Raw genomic sequence first — 18497 nt, 5'->3', positions numbered from 1 at the left:
CACCAAGTCCAAAATCACTTGCATCAGTGTAAACAACAAAAGGGCAATCAAAGTTGGGATGACCTAAAATGGGAGGTGTGACGAGGTGTCGTTTCAGGGTTTCAAAAGAGGTCTGGCACTCTGCCATCCATTGGAATTTCGCTCCTTTTCACTTCACCGCATTGAGGGGTTCTGCCACCTGAGAGAAGTTCGACACAAACCGATGGTACCATCCAGCCATACCAAGGAACCGTTGAAGGGCCTTGAGTGTGGTTGACACAGGGAAGTCTTGTACAGCCTTTGTCTTTTCAGGATCCACATGAATGCCGTCGAAAGACACAATATGGCCAAGGAACTTCAGGGAGGTTTGGCAGAAGTTGCTCTTCTTCATATTCAAGGTCAGACCAGCTTCTCTTAGCTTGTCCAACACTGCTTGAAGATCTTGAAAGTGTCTTTCTCTGTTCTGAGAGTAGATAATTATATCATCCAGGTAGACGAAACAGATCTTCCCTTTGAGCTCACCTAACGCAATCTCCATGAGTCTTTGGAAAGTGGCAGGTGCATTCTTTAATCCAAAAGGCATCACCTTAAAGGAAAACAAGCCCTCAGCACAGACAAAATCAGTCTTGTCCTTGCTTTCCTGGTCCATCTCAACCTGCCAATAACCACTTGAGGTCAAGGGTAGTGAACACAACAGCGCCAGACAATGACTCCAGGATCTCGTGGATGGTAGGAAGAGGATAGGCATCAGTCTGGGAAACATTGTTGGTCTTCCTATAGTCCACACAAAATCTAAGACCACCAGTCTTTTTTGAGATGAGGAAAACAGGAGCAGCCCAGGGAGAGGAGGAACGTTCTATTATATCTTGTGTTAACATATCATTAATGAGTCCCTTTTGGATGATTAGCTTCGCTGGGGACAAACGATATGGCTTCTGCTTGATCGGCATTTCCTGTGTAAGGAATATTTTGTGCTTCAGGAGCCCGGTGCGTCCTAGCTTTGAAGTACATACATCAGCATTATCCTGCAACTGTTCCAACAGCCTTAACTCCTCTGGCTGTTCCAGCTGAGCTCTTCTCACAGCCTGTAAAAGGAGATCATCAGAAGGATTATCAAGGGTTAGTGGTACCGGAGCAACGGCAGAGAAGACTGCCCCATTTGAACCCCAATCATGTAACTTCATAGCTTCTGATTGGAAGAAATGCTTCTTGCTCGGATTGTATGGAAACCAGTAGCAATTGTGTGCGATATCAATCTGGACACCACTGAAGTACATGAAATCAATTCCCAACACTACAGGAAAAGCAAGGTTCTTGGTTTGTAGGATAACAGAAGGAATCATATAGGAGCGGTTACACAGGTGGAACTCTACCTCACTCCATCCAAGTGGTCGTTTAGCCTCACCATCAGCCAGATAGAGTGGACCTTCTGTCCACGGCTTCAAGTTGTATTGTGGACCTTTAACCTCCTTCCACAGTTTCTCATTGAGCAGTGTGTAGGATGACCCGGTGTCCAGGATGGCTCTTCCTGTCCATGGGCCTATGGACAGGGGTAACACCAGTTGGTGCGGTATTAACTGAAAGGAAGGGGATGTCGATGGGGGGGCGTAGGCAGTGACTCTTTGGGTTCCAGCTCTAGTTAAAGCACCCAGAGTAGGATGGTCATTCCTGCGAAGAGAGTTAGGTGTGTTGGCCTGTTGTGATTTGTGGTTTCTGGAAGGGTTTACTTGATACGGTCTTGGACATGTAGCTGAAGAATGTCCCTTTTGGCTACATCTCCAACAGAACATGAGAGGGGTCATGGCTGGAGACTCTGGCTGTTGTTGATGGTCTGTCTTGGGTAACTGTTTGGGGTCTGTTTCTTTCTTTGGTCATATTGCTGTTGGCATTTTCTGTCCTTCTCAAACTGCTGTCCCAAGCGAACCAGTCCATCGACAGTGGTGACTCTTTCTCGGAGTTGACTGGCTAGTAGTGGGTTGATGTTCTTCAAGATCAATTTAATGACCTCTTCCTCCTCAATGCCAGGTTTCCACCTTCTGCACAGGGAGTGGTAACCGTATGCAAAGTCACGGACACTCTCTTTCTCGCTTTGCACTCGATTCCTGACTCTGTCTGCCAGCTCATCTGTGTAGTCCTCAGACAGAAATGCAGAGGAAAACTTGGCCTCAAAGTCAGCCCAGGAGGTAGTGGTGAGACGTGCCACATCCCACCAGTCTCGAGCTGTCTCATGCAACACATTCCTCAATGTGGCAAGGAGTTCTTCGTCAGCCAGGGGATTGAGGGCAAGAAAGTCACAACATCTTTCTAGATACATTAGCGGATCAGGACTGTCATCTTTTTTCCCAAAGGTGGGAAATTGCAATTCAATGGGCATCGCCCCCACATGACGTCTACTCAAATCACCATGAACAAACGAGATAGGAGGGATTGAGGAAATAGAGGGGGAGGGAGTTATGGGACCATGAAAATGAACACCAGGATGCATGGTGGATTGCATCCTGCAAGGGGTGGCTGCAGCATGGCCTTGTCTTGGCTGTTCAGAGGTCTGAACAGAAGTGGACACCAGAGAAACTCTGTGCAAGGAGTTGTGCCTAATGGAGGCCATGTCCACAGACACGTCATCCAACATTTTAACGCAATTAGAGAGCTCTGTCTGCAAGTGGTCTACAGTGTTAACCATGGGAGAAAAAACAGAATTAACGTCCTTGAGGACCTCAGTGTGGTGATGTTGCAGGCGCCATTGGAGAGTGGCAGTGAGTTGGTTTCGTTGGTAGTCAAACTGCCTGTCCATGGCACCAGTAATTTCCCGTCTTCCACTCTCACTGAGCTCTGTCAGCATGTGGGTTAGAGTCCTCAGTGAGTTTCTGAATTCCATGGCACTCTGTTGTTGCTCTTCACTCAGACATTTTAATTTATGGTGGATAAGAGTTTGGAGATGTTGTTGAGTCTGACGAATATCAAGGATGCCACCTTGAAGTTGTAAGACTACAACCTCTGGAGATAAACCAGACAATGGAGGAAGGTTGGGTGTCAGAGGGAGGGCTAGCTCAGTACTTCCACACAGATCCATGTCAATAAGTGAGTAACTGGTTAGACCTGTGGCATGTGGTCCAGACCGAGCATTCAGATTCCCAGGGCTCTGGCCCAGATCAACTCCCTTATCTCTATTCACATTATGATTTGTCTTGTCAGCTTGATGGTCAGAATGGCCCTGTGTATTCCCATTGACAGGTAGGATATGGATGAGCACATTATCTTGGGGTGAATCCATTGTTTTAATTCCACACAAAATATTTGCTTTGGTTAGTTCTCAATGTTGAGCTGTCCCATCTGGGGTGCCATTTTTTATGTAACGGTTCTGACTTGAGGTTATTATTTATAGGGGTGCCAGGTAGGTTGTGCCTACCAGAGAAAACATTGGTTTCTCCTTTTGGTTTGGGAGGGAAGGAGTCCCATCTGGTCCGTCAAGTCTACACCAATACACAGGACTTATGTAAAAGTCAGGATGGAAATAAACTTTTCATAAACCCTTAAAACATTGGAAAGAACGTCAAAAACAACTATATTATTTTGCGTGGGTTGTATTAGCAACATCAATGATTACACACACATAATAATATAACACAATGAGTTCTGGTTCCTCCAGAAATGTCCTGTACCTCGGGCCTAAAAAGCGTCCAGCCCGGTAAAGGAGTTCAGGGAACTCCCGTGACCTTAGTCACGCAATGTTTGTCCGTTCATTCAAGTGTAGCGTAAACCCAGTATTAATCATACAATCAATATAACAATTATTTTACCACAGAACTTTAAAGCGTATCAACTCTTACTAAGTCCTCAACTACAACTAACTACATAAATCATCACAGTATACATCACATCAAAACAAATGAAATACCGTATACAAAAAGGTTGTAGTCAGTCGGTCAGTCAGACAATCCAATCCGCCAACAGATCTCCAGCGGAGAAAGGCCACGAAGAACGGAGAGGTGTAGTCCACGGATGCAAAGAGTGTATCCGATCCTGGGTAAACTCTATTAGGCTACAAAACACACGGAATAGAGAAGCTTCTGAATTGAGGGTTGAACACATCCTCATTCACGTCTCCATCACAACCCCACTTTTGCGCAGCTGATGCTGGCTATTTAATTGGGAATTAAAGGGAAAGCGCCCTATTGGAAGGAGAAGCACTGAGACGGTTCAGAAAAATTCAGGGCCGTCACACCTCCCTAACCCGGACGACGCTAGGCCAATTGTGCGTCGCCCCACGGACCTCCCGGTTGCGGCCGGTTACGACAGAGCCTGGGCACAAACCCAGAGTCTCTGATGGCACAGCTGACGCTGCAGTACAGCACCCTTATCCACTGCGCCACCCGGGAGGCCCTCCTCTCATTTTAATACACCAATGGTAACATTATATTCTCTTACCTAATTTAAATAAGTACCTCCTTGAAACCAACATCGGAGAAGGCGTATTTGCAGAGGGGCGTGGTTTATATAGATAGATAGCTACTCTACTGGTGCCAAATTTTGACTGTAGGGTGTCAGAAAATATCATTAAAGTTGACCCTATTAATCTATGGCAAAGATACTTTTATTTGTCCCCTTTTATCTGTGTCTGGTGTTAGACAGATTATATCACTGTATCACAATTCCAGTGGGTCAGAAGTTTACATACACTAAGTTGACTGTGCCTTTAAACAGCTTGGAAAATTTCAGAAAATTATGTCAAGGCTTTAGAAGCTTCTGATAGGCCAATTGACATCATTTGAGTAAATTGGAGGTGTACCTGTGGATGTATTTCAAGGCCTACCTTCAAACTCATTGCCTCTTTGCTTGACATCATGGGAAAATCAAAAGAAATCAGCCAAGACCTCAGAAAAAAAACATTGTAGACCTCCACAAGTCTGGTTTATCCTTGGGAGCAATTTCCAAACTCCTGAAGGTACCACGTTCATCTGTACAAACAATAGTACGCAAGTATAAACACCATGGGACCACGCAGCCGTCATGCCGCTCAGGAAGGAGATGCGTTCTGTCTCCTAGAGATGAACGTACTTTGGTGCAAAAAGTGCAAATCAATCCCAGAACAACAGCAGAAGGACCTTGTGAAGATGCTGGAGGAAACAGGTACAAAATTATCTACAGTGGGGAGAAGTATTTGATACACTGCCGATTTTGCAGGTTTTCCTACTTACAAAGCATGTCATTTTTATCATATCATCCAGAAAATCACATTGTATGATTTTTAAGTAATTAATTTGCATTTTGTTGCATGACATAAGTATTTGATACATCAGAAAAGCAGAACTTAATATTTGGTACAGAAACCTTTGTTTGCAATTACAGAGATCATAAGTTTCCTGTAGTTCTTGACCAGGTTGCACACACTGCAGCAGGGATTTTGGCTCACTCCTCCATACAGACCTTCTCCAGATCCTTCCTTTCGGGGCTGTCGCTGGGCAATACGGACTTTCAGCTCCCTCCAAAGATGTTCTATTGGGTTCAGGTCTGGAGACTGGCTAGGCCACTCCAGGACCTTGAGATGCTTCTTACGGAGCCACTGCTTAGTTGCCCTGGCTGTGTGTTTCGAGTCAGTGTCTTGCTGGAAGACCCAGCCACGACCCATCTTCAATGCTCTTACTGAGGGAAGGAGGTTTTTGGCCAAGATCTCGCGATACATGGCCCCATCCATCCTCCCCTCAATACGGTGCAGTCGTCGTGTCCCCTTTGCAGAAAAGCATCCCAAAAGCATCCCCATGCTTCACGGGTGGGATGGTGTTCTTGGGGTTGTACTCATCCTTCTTCTTCCTCCAAACATGGCGAGTGGAGTTTAGACCAAAAAGCTATATTTTTGTCTCATCAGACCACATGACCTTCTCCCATTCCTCCTCTGGATCATCCAGATGGTCATTGGCAAACTTCAGACGGGCCTGGACATGCGCTGGCTTGAGCAGGGGGACCTTGCATGCGCTGCAGGATTTTAATCCATGACGGAGTAGTGTGTTACTAATGGTTTTCTTTGAGACTGTGGTCCCAGCTCTCTTCAGGTCATTGACCAGGTCCTGCCGTGTAGTTCTGGGCTGATCCCTTACCTTCCTCATGATCATTGGTGCCCCACGAGGTGAGATCTTGCATGGAGCCCCAGACCGAGGGTGATTGACCGTCATCTTGAACTTCTTCCAATTTCTAATAATTGCGCCAACAGTTGTTGCCTTCTCACCAAGCTGCTTGCCTATGGGTCTGTAGCCCATCCCAACCTTGTGCAGATCTACAATTGTATCCCTGATGTCCTTACACAGCTCTCTGGTCTTGGCCATTGTGGATAGGTTGGAGTCTGTTTGATTGAGTGTGTGGACAGGTGTCTTTTATACAGGTAACGAGTTCAAACAGGTGCAGTTAATACAGGTAATGAGTGGAGAACAGGAGGGCTTCTTAAAGAAATACTAACAGGTCTGTGAGAGCCGGAATTCTTACTGGTTGGTAGGTGATCAAATGCTTATGTCATGCAATAAAATGCAAATTAATTACTTAAAAATCATACTATGTGACTTTCTGGATTTTTGTTTTAGATTCCGTCTCTCACAGTTAAAGTGTACCTATGATAAAAAAAAATACAGACCGCTACATGCTTTGTAAGTAGGAAACCTGCAAAATCGGCAGTGTATCAAATACTTGTTCTCCCCACTGTATATCCACAGTAAAACGAGTACTTGAACGACCACTCAGCAAGGAAGAAGCCACTGCTCCAAAACCGCCATAAAAGAGCCAGACTAAGGTTTGCAACTGCACATGGGGACAAAAAAAAATATTTTTGGAGAAATGTCCTCGTCTAACGAAACAAAAATAGAACTGTTTGGCCATAATGACCATTGTTATGTTTGGAGGAAAAAGGGGGAGGCTTGCAAGCCGAAGAACACCATCCCAACCGTGAAGCACGGGGGTGGCAGCATCGTGTTGTGGGGGTGCTTTGCTGCAGGAGGGACTGGTGCACTTCACAAAATAGATGGCATCATTAGGCAGGAAAATTAGGTGGATATATTGAAACAACATCACAAGACATCAGTCAGGAAGTTAAAGCTAGGTCGCAAATGGGTCTTCCAAACTTGTAGCAAAATGGCTTAAGGAGAACAAAGTCAAGGGCAGAGCTGAAAAAGCGTGTACGAGCAAGGAGGCCTACAAACCTGACTCAGTTACACCAGCTCTGTCAGGAGGAACGGGCCAAAATTCACTCAACTTATTGTGGGAAGCTTGTGGAAGGCTACCCAACACGTTTGACCCAAGTTAAACCATTTAAAGGCAATGCTATCAAATACTAATTAAGTGTATGTAAACTTCTGAACCACTGGGAATGTGATGAAATAAATAAAAGCTGAAATAAATCATTCTCTCTACTATTATTCGGACATTTCACATTGTTACAATAAAGTGGTGATCCTAACTGACCTAAGACAGGGAATTTTTACTAGGATTAAATGTCAGAAATAGTGAAAAACTTAGTTCAAATGTATTTGGCTAAGGTGTATGTAAACATCCAACTTCAACTGTATATAATTGATGCAATTTCAATGTTGTTTGAGTTGCTTTGTGTTTCACCACATTTCCTTGAGATGATTTGACTGCAACACTGCTCCCTGCATCCAAGTTTCAAAAAGCTGTCCGTCAATGTGAGCTCATGAATATACAGTAAGCTCTCTGCCCACTCATTCTGTCTTTTCAAATTTCCTAGTAAGTTAGCCGTAAGAGAGAAAGTGCTTTTGAGCATTTTGATATGGGTGATATTTTAGTCAAAAGGCTATTTTACATGGGAATCAGAAAGACTGTTCAGGACCTTTAAGCCTAGTTATGGACTAAAAAGCACGTTCAATAAAGAGATTCTCCATTGAGTTTGTAATCTGGTAAATCTAATTCTACAGTACGCTCATCATGCCTCACCCCCTATCCCCTCTGCAGTGTGGTACGATCCAGATTGAAGAGAACCCCCCCAATGGAGATGGGACTGCTGAAACCCAGAGAGAGACAGCAGGAGTCAGAGGACGAGATCCTATAAGGACAACAACAACTTCCTGTTTAGCAGTCTCAATCAATCAATCAAATGTATTTATAAAGCCCTTTTTACATCAGCAGATGTCACAAAGTGCTATACAGAAACCCAACCTAAAACCCCAAACAGCAAGCAATGCAGATGTAGAAGCATGGTGGCAAGGAAAAACTGGTGCAACAGGTCAGCACCTCAGGAATAAATGTCAGTTGGATTTTCATAGCCGATCATTCAGAGTTAAGAGACAGCAGGTGCAGCAGAGAGAGTCGAAACAGCAGGTCTGGGACAGGTAGCACATCCAGTGAACAGGTCAGGGTTCCATAGCCACAGGCAGAACAGTTGAAACTGGAGCAGCAGCACGACCAGGTGGACTGGGGACAGCAAGGAGTCATCAGGCCAGGTAGTCCTGAGGCATGGTCCTAGGGCTCAGGTCCTCCGAGTGAAGAGAGAATTAGAGGGAGCATACGGACACCAGATAAGACAGGAGAAGTACTCCAGATATAAGACTGACCCTAACCCCTCGACACAAACTATTTCAGCATAAATACTGGAGGCTGAGACAGGAGCCTCCATTATTTATGAAATTTAAATTTGTCAGTTAGCTTACTAGCTAGTTTCAACTGTTTTTACGGTAGTAACCATAGCAACATGGCTACTGAGGCAACCCACCCAATCCTTACGTCACCTATTAACGTCCCATGCTGACCCTAGACCAATTGGTTATCTGATCAGGGTTTGACTTCAGGAAGCCCATCAACCCAGTTCTGCAAGGTCCCAGTCTCTCTCCCTATCCACAGTAGCTGCCTCTCCTCCCCAGCCACTGCAGAGGAAGAGATGCTGACATTGTTTTAAAAATAAAGAAGTCACACAGCAGTAGCTATAGGACAGTTTCTCTCCTTACTTTATAAGATGTCATCACTCAACCTCTGCCCAATATCCGCATGAAGACATTATTACCATCTTTATCTTGTACACTGCTGCCACTCACTGTTTATTTGTTACCTGTGCAGAGTCACTTCGCCCCCACCGACATGTACAGATTACCTCAACTAGCCTGTACCCCCACACACTGACTCGGTACCGGTGCCCCCTGTATATAGCCTCGTTATTCTTAGTGTTACTTTTTATTTTAGTCTACTTGGTAAATATTTTCTTCTTCTTGAACTGCCCTGTTGGTTAAGGGCTTGTCTGTCAGCATTTCACGGTATTTCGGCACATGTGGCAAATAAAGTTTGATTTGATGTAGCTAGCTTTGTTTATGTTGCTATTTATTACACCTAACGGATCAACTCTGAACATCTTAACATTCAAATATTGTATTTGTTTAATGGAACAGACAAATGCACACACATCAAATGAAGAATGATAACATAAGAAGAACAGGGTTTGGGTGTAATATGCCATGTTATCTGAAGAGTTAAATTATATGACCAACCCATGTGGACCAGACAAACAAGGAGCTTTTGCCAAACAGTCTGTAAATCTCTGTGTAGCTACGCCATCCTGTGGTCAGATTGCACAACAACATGCATTGTACTGAATAATCATGAATACATCATTCACATAGATTAGTTTATGAAACATACTTGAAACAAACGTTCAGGTTAAGGAATGTTTTGGCAATATTTTGCCTTGAATCAGGTGTAATAGAATTTGTACTCTTGATAACACTTCATGGTGATGATCGTAGCCTCAGCTGTCAGGACCTAAATATATTAATAGTAATGCATCTCAGACAGCACAAGCCAACATCCCATCAGATGATCCCACTGCCTTAGTGTTTCCTCTGATCGTTCTGTACCTTCACCTTCAGTCTAGAGTTAGGCTGGATTGTGAACACGATAAACCAAATTGTCACTGAGAAAATAGGAAAAGGAAATCTGGAGTCTGTCATCTGCTCTGTGGGATTTAATTAGAATTTTAGCAGTATTAAATTCAATATATTTATGAAATATACTGTATATTACTTTGAGAGTTTTTGATTTCCATTTGCAGTTGAATCGAATACTGTTTTGTGAAACAGAATGTTGCATATGCATGTTTTTAAATTCAAATTGACATTAAATAAGCATTTTTAAAACACCTGTCTTATTGCCTGTCTCATTTCCAATGGTCACACACTTGATTCCAGTAGGCGTCACTATGGTGAGCGTCGTGACTATACCTGTCCACAGCCAATTGACAGGTGTACCCCATTTCATATCAGCCTAATTGTGCTCGGTTTTGGTTGCCTGTCTCTTTGGGCTAGGCTGAGATTTCTCTTTAGGTGTCATTCCATTGGTCATACATACACCTCCGCCCTCCTGGCATGCAGAGTGAGTTAAATCAAATGATCATGCGCGTATATAGGAATCCTGGTGACGTGTATACGCGTCCTCACAGATTGACGGAAATTGCCAAATTCGTTAGGTAGTAGTAGTATTTATTAGGATCCCCAATTAGCTGCTGCCAAGGCTACTCTTCCTGTGGTCCAAACAAGAAACAACACAACAAATAAAATACTTAATATACATACAGTACCAGTCAAAAGTTTGGACACCTCCTCATTCCAGGGTTGTTCTTTATTTTTACTATTTTTGACATTGTAGAATCATAGTGAAGACATCAAAAATATGAAATAACACACATGGAATCATAAAACAAAATATATTTTATATTTGAGAGTCTTCAAAGCAGCCACCCTTTGCTTTGATGACAGCTTTGCACACTCTTGACATTCTCTCAAACAGCTTCACCAGAAATGATTTTCCAACAGTCTTGAAGGAGTTCCCACATATGCTGAGCACTTGTTGGCTGTTTTTCCTTCATGGTCGAATTGCTGCAAAGAAACCACTACTAAAGGACACCCATAATAAGAAGAGACTTCACTTTAATAATGCCACTTTAATAATGTTTACATATCTTGCATTATTCATCTCATATGTATATACTGTATTTTATACCATCTATTGCATCTTGCCTATGCCGCTCTGTCATTGTTCATCCATATATTTAAATATTCTTATTCCATTCCTTTTCTTAAATTTGTGTGTATTAGGTAGTTGTTGTGGGATTGTTAGATTACTTAATAATGCTGCACTGTCGGAACTAGAAGCACAAGCATTTCGTAACACTCGCAATGACATCTGCTAACCATGTGTATGTGACCAGAACAATTTGATTTGAGACTTGCTTGGGACAAGAAACACGAGCAATGGTCTGATGAGTCCAGATTTGAGATGTTTGGTTCCAACCGCTGTCTCTTTGTGAGACGCAGAGTAGGTGAACGGATGATCTCTGCATGTGTGGTTCCCACCGTGAAGCATGGAGGAGGAGGTCTGATGGTGTGGGAATGCTTTACTGGTGACACTGTCAGTGATTTATTTAGAATTCAAGGCACACTTAACCAGCATGGGTACCACAGCATTCTGCAGTGATACGCCATCCCATCTGATTTGCGCTTAGTGGGACTATCATTTGTTTTTCAACAGGACAATGACCCAACATACCTCCAGGCTGTGTAAGGGCTATTTGACCAAGGAGAGTGATGGAGTGCTGCATCAGATGACATGGCCTCCAAAATCACCTGACCTCAACCCCATTGAGATGGTTTGGGATGAGTTAGACCGCAGAGTGAAGGAAAATCAGCCAACAAGTGCTCAGCATACGTGGGAACTCCTTCAAGACCATTAGAAAAGCATTCCTAATGAAGCTGGTTGAGGAAATGCCAAGAGTGTGGAAAGCTGTCAAGGCAAATGGTAGCTACTTTGAATAATATCTATTTTAATTTGTTTAACCCTTTTTTGGTTACTACATGATTCCATGTGTTATTTCATATTTTTGATGCCTTTACTAGTATTCTACAGTGTAGAAATTTTTGACTGGTACTTTATATGCACGAATTGAATGTGAGATAGTGTTGTGTGTTTCTTGGCCCAAGCAAGTCTCTTCTTATTTATGTCCTTCCGTAGTGTTTTCTTTGCAGCAATTCGACCATGAAGGCCTGATTCACGCAGTCTCCTCTGAACAGTTGATATTGAGATGTGTCTGTTACTTTAACTCTGGGAAGCATTTATTTGGGCTGCCATCTGGTGCAGGTAACTCTAGGTCTTCCTTTCCTGTGGCGGTCCTCATGAGAGCCAGTTTCATTATAGCGTTTGATTATTTTTGCAACTGCACTTGAAGAAACTTTCAAAGTTCTTGAAATGTTCTGGATTGACTGACCTTCATGTCTTAAAGTAATGATGGACTGTCATTTCTCTTTTCTTATTTGAGCTGTTCTTGCCATAATATGGACATGGTCTTTTACCAAATAGGGCTGTCTTCTGTATACCACCCCTACCTTTTCACAACACAACTGATTGGCGCAAACGCATTAAGAAGGAAAGAAATTCCACAAATCAACTTTGAAGAAGGCACACCTGTTAATTGAAATGCATTCCAGGTGACGACCTCAGGAAGCTGGTTGAGAGAATGCCCGTAATTTTGAGGGTGAGGCACATGGGCTGATAACAGCTTACTACACAACATCAAATCAAATGTTATTTGTCACATGCGCCTTAAAGTGAAATGCTTACTTACAAGGCATAACCAACAATGCAGTATAAAAACATATATATAATTACAATAAAATACCTTAAAAAAATAAGAATAAGAAATAAAAATAAATAATTAAAGAGCAGCAGTAAAATAACAATAGCGAGGCTATATACAGGGGGTAACGGTAAAGAGTCATTGTGCAGGGCACCGGTTAGTCGAGGTAATTGAGGTAATATGTACATTTAGGTTGAGTTATTAAAGTGACTGTGCATAGATAATAACAGAGTAGCAGCAGTGTAAAAGGGGGGGGGGGGAATTCAAATAGTCTGGGTAGCCATTTAGATATTCAAGAGTCTTATGGCTTGGGGGTAGAAGCTGTTTAGAAGCCTCTTGGACCTAGACTTGGTGCTCCAGTGCCGCTTGCCTTGCGGTAGCAGAGAGAACAGTCTATAAGTAGGGTGGCTGGAGTCTTTGACAATTGTAGAACCTTTTGAGGATCTGAGTACCCATACCAAATCTTTTCAGTCTCCTGAGGGGGAATAGGTTTTGTCGTGAACTCTTCACGACTGTCTTGGTGTGCTTGGACCATGTTAGATTGTTAGTGATGTGGACACCAAGGAACTTGAAGGAATCAACCTGCTCCACTACAGCCCCGTCGATGAGAATGGGGGTGAGCTCAGTCCTCCTTTTCCTGTAGTCCACAATCATCTCCTTTGTCTTGATCACGTTGAGGGAGAGGTTGTTGTCCTGGCACCACACAGCCAGGTCTCTGACCTCCTCCCTATAGCCTGTCTCAACGTTGTCGGTTGTGTCATCGGCAAACTTAATGATGATGTTGGAGTCGTGCCTGGGCGTGCAGTCATGAGTGAACATGGAGTACAGGAGGAGACTGAGCACGCAGCCATGAGGGGCCCCTGTGTTGAGGATCAGCGTGGCAGATGTGTTGCTACCTACCCTGACCACCTGGGGGTGGCCTGTCAGGAAGTCCAGGATCCAGTTGCAGAGGGAGGTGTTTAGTCACAGGGTCCTTAGCTTATGATGAGCTTTGAGGGCAGTATGGTGTTGAACGCTGAGCTGTAGTCAATGAATAGCATTCTCACATAGGTGTTCCTTTTGTTCAGGTGGGAAAGGGCAGCGTGGAGTGCAATGGAGATTGCATCATCTGTGGATCTGTTGGAGTGGTATGCAAATTGGAGTGGGTATAGGGTTTCTGGGATAATGGTGTTGATGTGAGCCATGACCAGCCTTTCAAAGCACTTCATGGCTACAGACGTGAGTTCTATGGGTCGGTAGTCATTGAGGCAGGATACCTTAGTGTTCTTGGAAAGAGGGACTATGGTAGTCTGCTTGAAACATGTTGGTATTACATACTCTATTACAGACGCTTTTACAGACTTTCAAACAGGGAGAGTTTGAAAATGTCATTGAAGACAGTTGCCAGTTTTTCAGGGCATGCTTGCAGTACACGTCCTGTTTATCCGTCTAGCCCTGCGGCCTTGTGAATGTTGACCTGTTTAAAGGTCTTACTCACATCGGCTACGGAGAGCGTGATCACACAGTCGTCCAGAACAGCTGATGCTCTCATGCATGTTTCAGTGTTACTTGCCTCGAAGTGAGCATAGAAGTAATTTAGCTTGTCGGGTAGGCTCGTGTCACTGGGCAGCTCTCGGCTGTGCTTCCCTTTGCAGTCTAATGGTTTGCAAGCCCTGCCACATCCGACGAGCGTCAGAGCCGGAGTATAACGATTCGATCTTAGTCCTTTATTGACGCTTTGCCTGTTTGATGGTTCGTCAGAGGGCATAGAGGGATTTCTTATAAGCTTCTGGGTTAGTCCCACTCCTTGAAAGCGGCTTGTAATCCATGGCTTCAGGTTGGGGTATGTACATACAGTCACTGTGGGGATGACATCATCGATGCACTTATTGATGAAGCCAGTGACTGATGTGGTGTACTCCTCAATGCCATAGGAAGAATTCCAGAACATATTCCAGTCTGTGTTAGCAAAACAGCCCTGTAGTTTAGCATCTGCTTTGTCTGACCACTTTTTTAAAGACAGAGTCACTGGTGCTTCCTGCTTTAATTTTTGCTTGTAAACTGGAATCAGGAGGATATAATTATGGTCAGATATGCCAAATGGAGGGCGAGGGAGAGCTCTGTATGCATCTCTGTGGGGGGGGGTAAATAGTTTAGAGTTTTTTCCCTCTGGTTGCACATTTAACATGCTGGTGAAAATTTGGTAAAACGGATTTAAGTTTGCCTGCATTAAAGTCCCCGGCCACTAGGAGCGCCGCCTCTGGATGAGCAGTTTATTGTTTGCTTATGATGGTATACAGCTCATTGAGTGCGTTCTTAGTGCCAGCATCGGTCTGTGGTCGTATGTAGACAGCTATGAAAAATACAGATGAGGCTGCTGTTCTATCCTGCCGATACAGTGTAAAACCCATCAGCTGTATGATGTTCATATCATCGTTCAGCCACGACTCAGTGAAACATAAGATATTACAGTTTTTTATGTCCTGTTGGTAGTTTAATCTTGCTCGTAGCTCATCAATTATATTTATTTTTGGTCATAAGAGACGGTAGCAGCAACATTATGTACAAAATAAGTTACAAACAACAACAAAAAACCGAACAAACACTTATTATTACTTTCTTAGCTACAGTATACGTATCTCCCTGGCATATTACATCACTTATGCAGCAGCATACAAGACATTTTTGGGCTCACCTTGTCGTGCTGTACCCACTTGGACAGAAAGGTGGCGCGGCGGCCCTTCCTGGGCACATTTTGTCATCAAAGTCTGGCAATCTCTTGATTTTGGTTGCATCTGTAAACAGCCCATCTATCTACCTACCTCATCCCCATACCGGTATTTATTTATTTATTTTGCTCCTTTGCACCCCAGTATCTCTCTTCTCGCACATTCATCTTCTGCCGATCTACCATTCCAGTGTTTAATTGCTATATTGTAATTACTTCGCCACCATGGCCTATTTATTTCCTTAACCTACCTCATTTGCACTCACTGTATATAGACTTTTTGTTTTCTTTTGTTCTACTGTATTATTGACTGTATGTTTTGTTTATTCGATGTGTAACTCTGTGTTGTTGTATGTGTCGAATTGCTACGCTTTATCTTGGCCAGGTCGCAGTTGTGAATGAGAACTTGTTGTCAACTAGCCTACCTGGTTAAATAAAGGTGTTCTCAACTAGCCTACCTGGTTAAATAAAGGTGTTCTCAACTAGCCTACCTGGTTAAATAAAGGTGTTCTCAACTAGCCTACCTGGTTAAATAAAGGTGTTCTCAACTAGCCTACCTGGTTAAATAAAGGTGTTCTCAACTGGCCTACCTGGTTAAATAAAGGTGTTCTCAACTAGCCTACCTGGTTAAATAAAGGTGTTCTCAACTAGCCTACCTGGTTAAATAAAGGTGTTCTCAACTAGCCTACCTGGTTAAATAAAGGTGATCTCAACTAGCCTACCTGGTTAAATAAAAGGTGAAATAAAAAATGTATTTAAAAAACTCACAGATTTCCCGGTTCAGAGTTAACAGTTGTTTTGAGCGCGGCAGAAAGCATGATGGATTGTTGAATGTTTATCATTTTAAGCTTGGAAAGAGACCCTTAAACCCAGACTTGGGACCACACAGCCACACCACTGAATAACAGGCTAGTGATTGCTTTGCAATGCTTGCAGTTAGCCACTATTTCCTTCCAAACCACTCATTGTTGAATTTGAGATTTCCCACTTGTTGTGTAATGTTTATATCCAATGGCCGATACATTTAATCTACAATTTCTCTTCATATGACAAGGATTAAAAAGCATTTCCCAGTAGATTGTCGACTTGATTCATGATGATGACTGCTAGCTTGCTAGCTAAGATTTTGAAAGTATGATGTTGACATGGTAAGTCCAATCAAAGCTACTGTAGATATAACGTGATTTGACAATTTTATCTGTGGCCAATGACCTTGAACCTTCTTAGATGAGCACTGTAACTCTATGGCAGCACCCAAGGAGCTTGAATTTTCAAGCTTAGATTTGGTGGTGAAGTAGTGTCCCCATGAGTGACAGACAGTGGTGTAAAATACCTAAGTAAAAATACTTTAAAGTACTACTTAAGTAGTTTTTGTGGGTGTCTGTACTTTACTTTACAATTTATATTTGTCCAACTTTTACTTTCACTTCACTACATTCCTAAAGAAAATAATGTACTTTTTACTCCATACATTTTCCCTGACACCCAAAAGTACTCGTTACATTTTGACAGGAAAATGGTCCAATTCACTTATCAAGAGAACTTCCCTGGTCATCCCTACTGCCTCTGATCTGGCGGACTCACTAAACACAAATGCTTAGTTTTTAAATTATGTCTGAGTGTGCCCCTGGCTATCCATAAAAAATGTACATATGTCACACCCTGACCATAGTTTGCTTGTATGTTTCTATGTTTTGTTTGGTCAGGGTGTGATCTGAGTGGGCATTCTATGTTGTGTGTCTAGTTTGTCTGTTTCTGTGTTTGGCCTGATATGGTTCTCAATCAGAGGCAGGTGTTAGTCATTGTCTCTGATTGGGAACCATATTTAGGTAGCCTGTTTGGTGTTGGGTTTTGTGGGTGATTGTTCCTGTCTCTGTGTTTGCACCAGATAGGGCTGTTTTGGTTTTTCACATTTCTTGGTTTTGTTAGTCTATTCATGTATAGTTTCTTTATTAAAGAACCATGAATAATAACCACGCTGCGTTTTGGTCCGCCTCTACTTACAATGTAATTGTCCCGTCTAGTTTGCTTAATAAGGAATTTGAAATGGCTTATACTTTTGATACTTAAGTACATTTTAGCAATTCCATTGACTTTTGATACTTAAGTATATTTAAAGGAAAAATAGTTTCTGATTTTTACTCAAGTAGTATTTTACTAGGTGACTTTACTTTTACTTGAGTCATTTTCTATTAACTTAAGGTTGTGTAACGACCCTGGGTTTATAAGCGCGGAAATCAACTCTGCCGCATGAGCATGCTTTTGCGGCACAGTCGATGTATGTAATAGCAGGGAGCAGGTCTCGAACCCTCGACTTTGGAGCCCGAGGTCTGGCGCGCTATCGGCAAAAGAATGCTCGTGCGGCAGAGCCGATTTCCGCGCTAATAAACCCAGGGTCGTTACACTATCTTTAATTTGAGTATGAAAATGTAGTACTTTTCCCACCACTTTTATGTAAGCATTCCACGGTAAAGTCTACCCTGTAGTATTTGGCGCATGTGACAAATACAATTTTATTTGGTGACAGAACACTGACCCAATCACGGCGCAACAAGAGAACAATACCAACCCCTTCACTCCATATTTTCCGCTGGCTGCCCCACCACCAGAGAAAGCACTGAGCTAGGCTGAAACACTTGCGAAAGCGATCAAATCAGTCGAATGAAGCACAGTGTAACGTTCTGAGTGTAGTGGGTGAGAAGTCAGGCGCAGGAAGCAGAGAGTTCAGGGGAGTGCTATTTTAATGCACCACAACGGCGAACATAAGCCAACCCCACGAAAACACAGGGCGTAATACAAAACAAACGCCCCAAACAGGGGGACTTAAACTGTCCAGAAAAGACCCACGAAATGGGAAAGCACGTAACTCACAGACGTGCCCACAAGTTTACACAACACAGAAGGTCACAATAATTAATCCCGCACAAGGAACCAGGCGGGCCGGCTGACTAAATAAAGCCTCACTAATTATACATAATTCAAAACAGGTGCACTCAATGAACACATAAGGAGGGGGAGGAAATAATCAGTGGCAGCTAGTAGGCCGGCGACGACGACCGCCGAGCGCCACCCGAACGGGAGCCACCTTCGGTCGGAGTCGTGACAGTACCCCCCCCTTGACGCGCGGCTCCCGCAGCGCGCCGACACCGGCCTCGAGGTCGACCCGGAGGACGAGGCGCAGGGCGCTCCGGATGGAGGCGA

At 43.4% G+C, this 18497-nt stretch overlaps 1 protein-coding gene across 1 annotated transcript in view; it reads left to right on the top strand.

The window, feature by feature from the left end:
- Positions 1–8182, top strand: part of tmem45a (transmembrane protein 45a) — a 45684-nt gene extending 37502 nt beyond the window's left edge. The window contains exon 6 of the mRNA XM_021583381.2: positions 7930–8182. Within this exon, the coding sequence (XP_021439056.1) occupies positions 7930–8026 (97 nt within the window). The 3' untranslated portion in view covers positions 8027–8182. The remainder of the gene's footprint in view (positions 1–7929) is intronic.
- The last annotated feature ends 10315 nt before the right edge of the window (positions 8183–18497 follow it).

Source organism: Oncorhynchus mykiss, chromosome 1, assembly GCF_013265735.2.
Source record: "Oncorhynchus mykiss isolate Arlee chromosome 1, USDA_OmykA_1.1, whole genome shotgun sequence".
In the NCBI taxonomy this organism is placed as follows: domain Eukaryota; kingdom Metazoa; phylum Chordata; class Actinopteri; order Salmoniformes; family Salmonidae; genus Oncorhynchus; species Oncorhynchus mykiss.
Note: the sequence above shows the minus strand (reverse complement) of the source record. Positions and strands in the feature narration are given on the sequence as shown.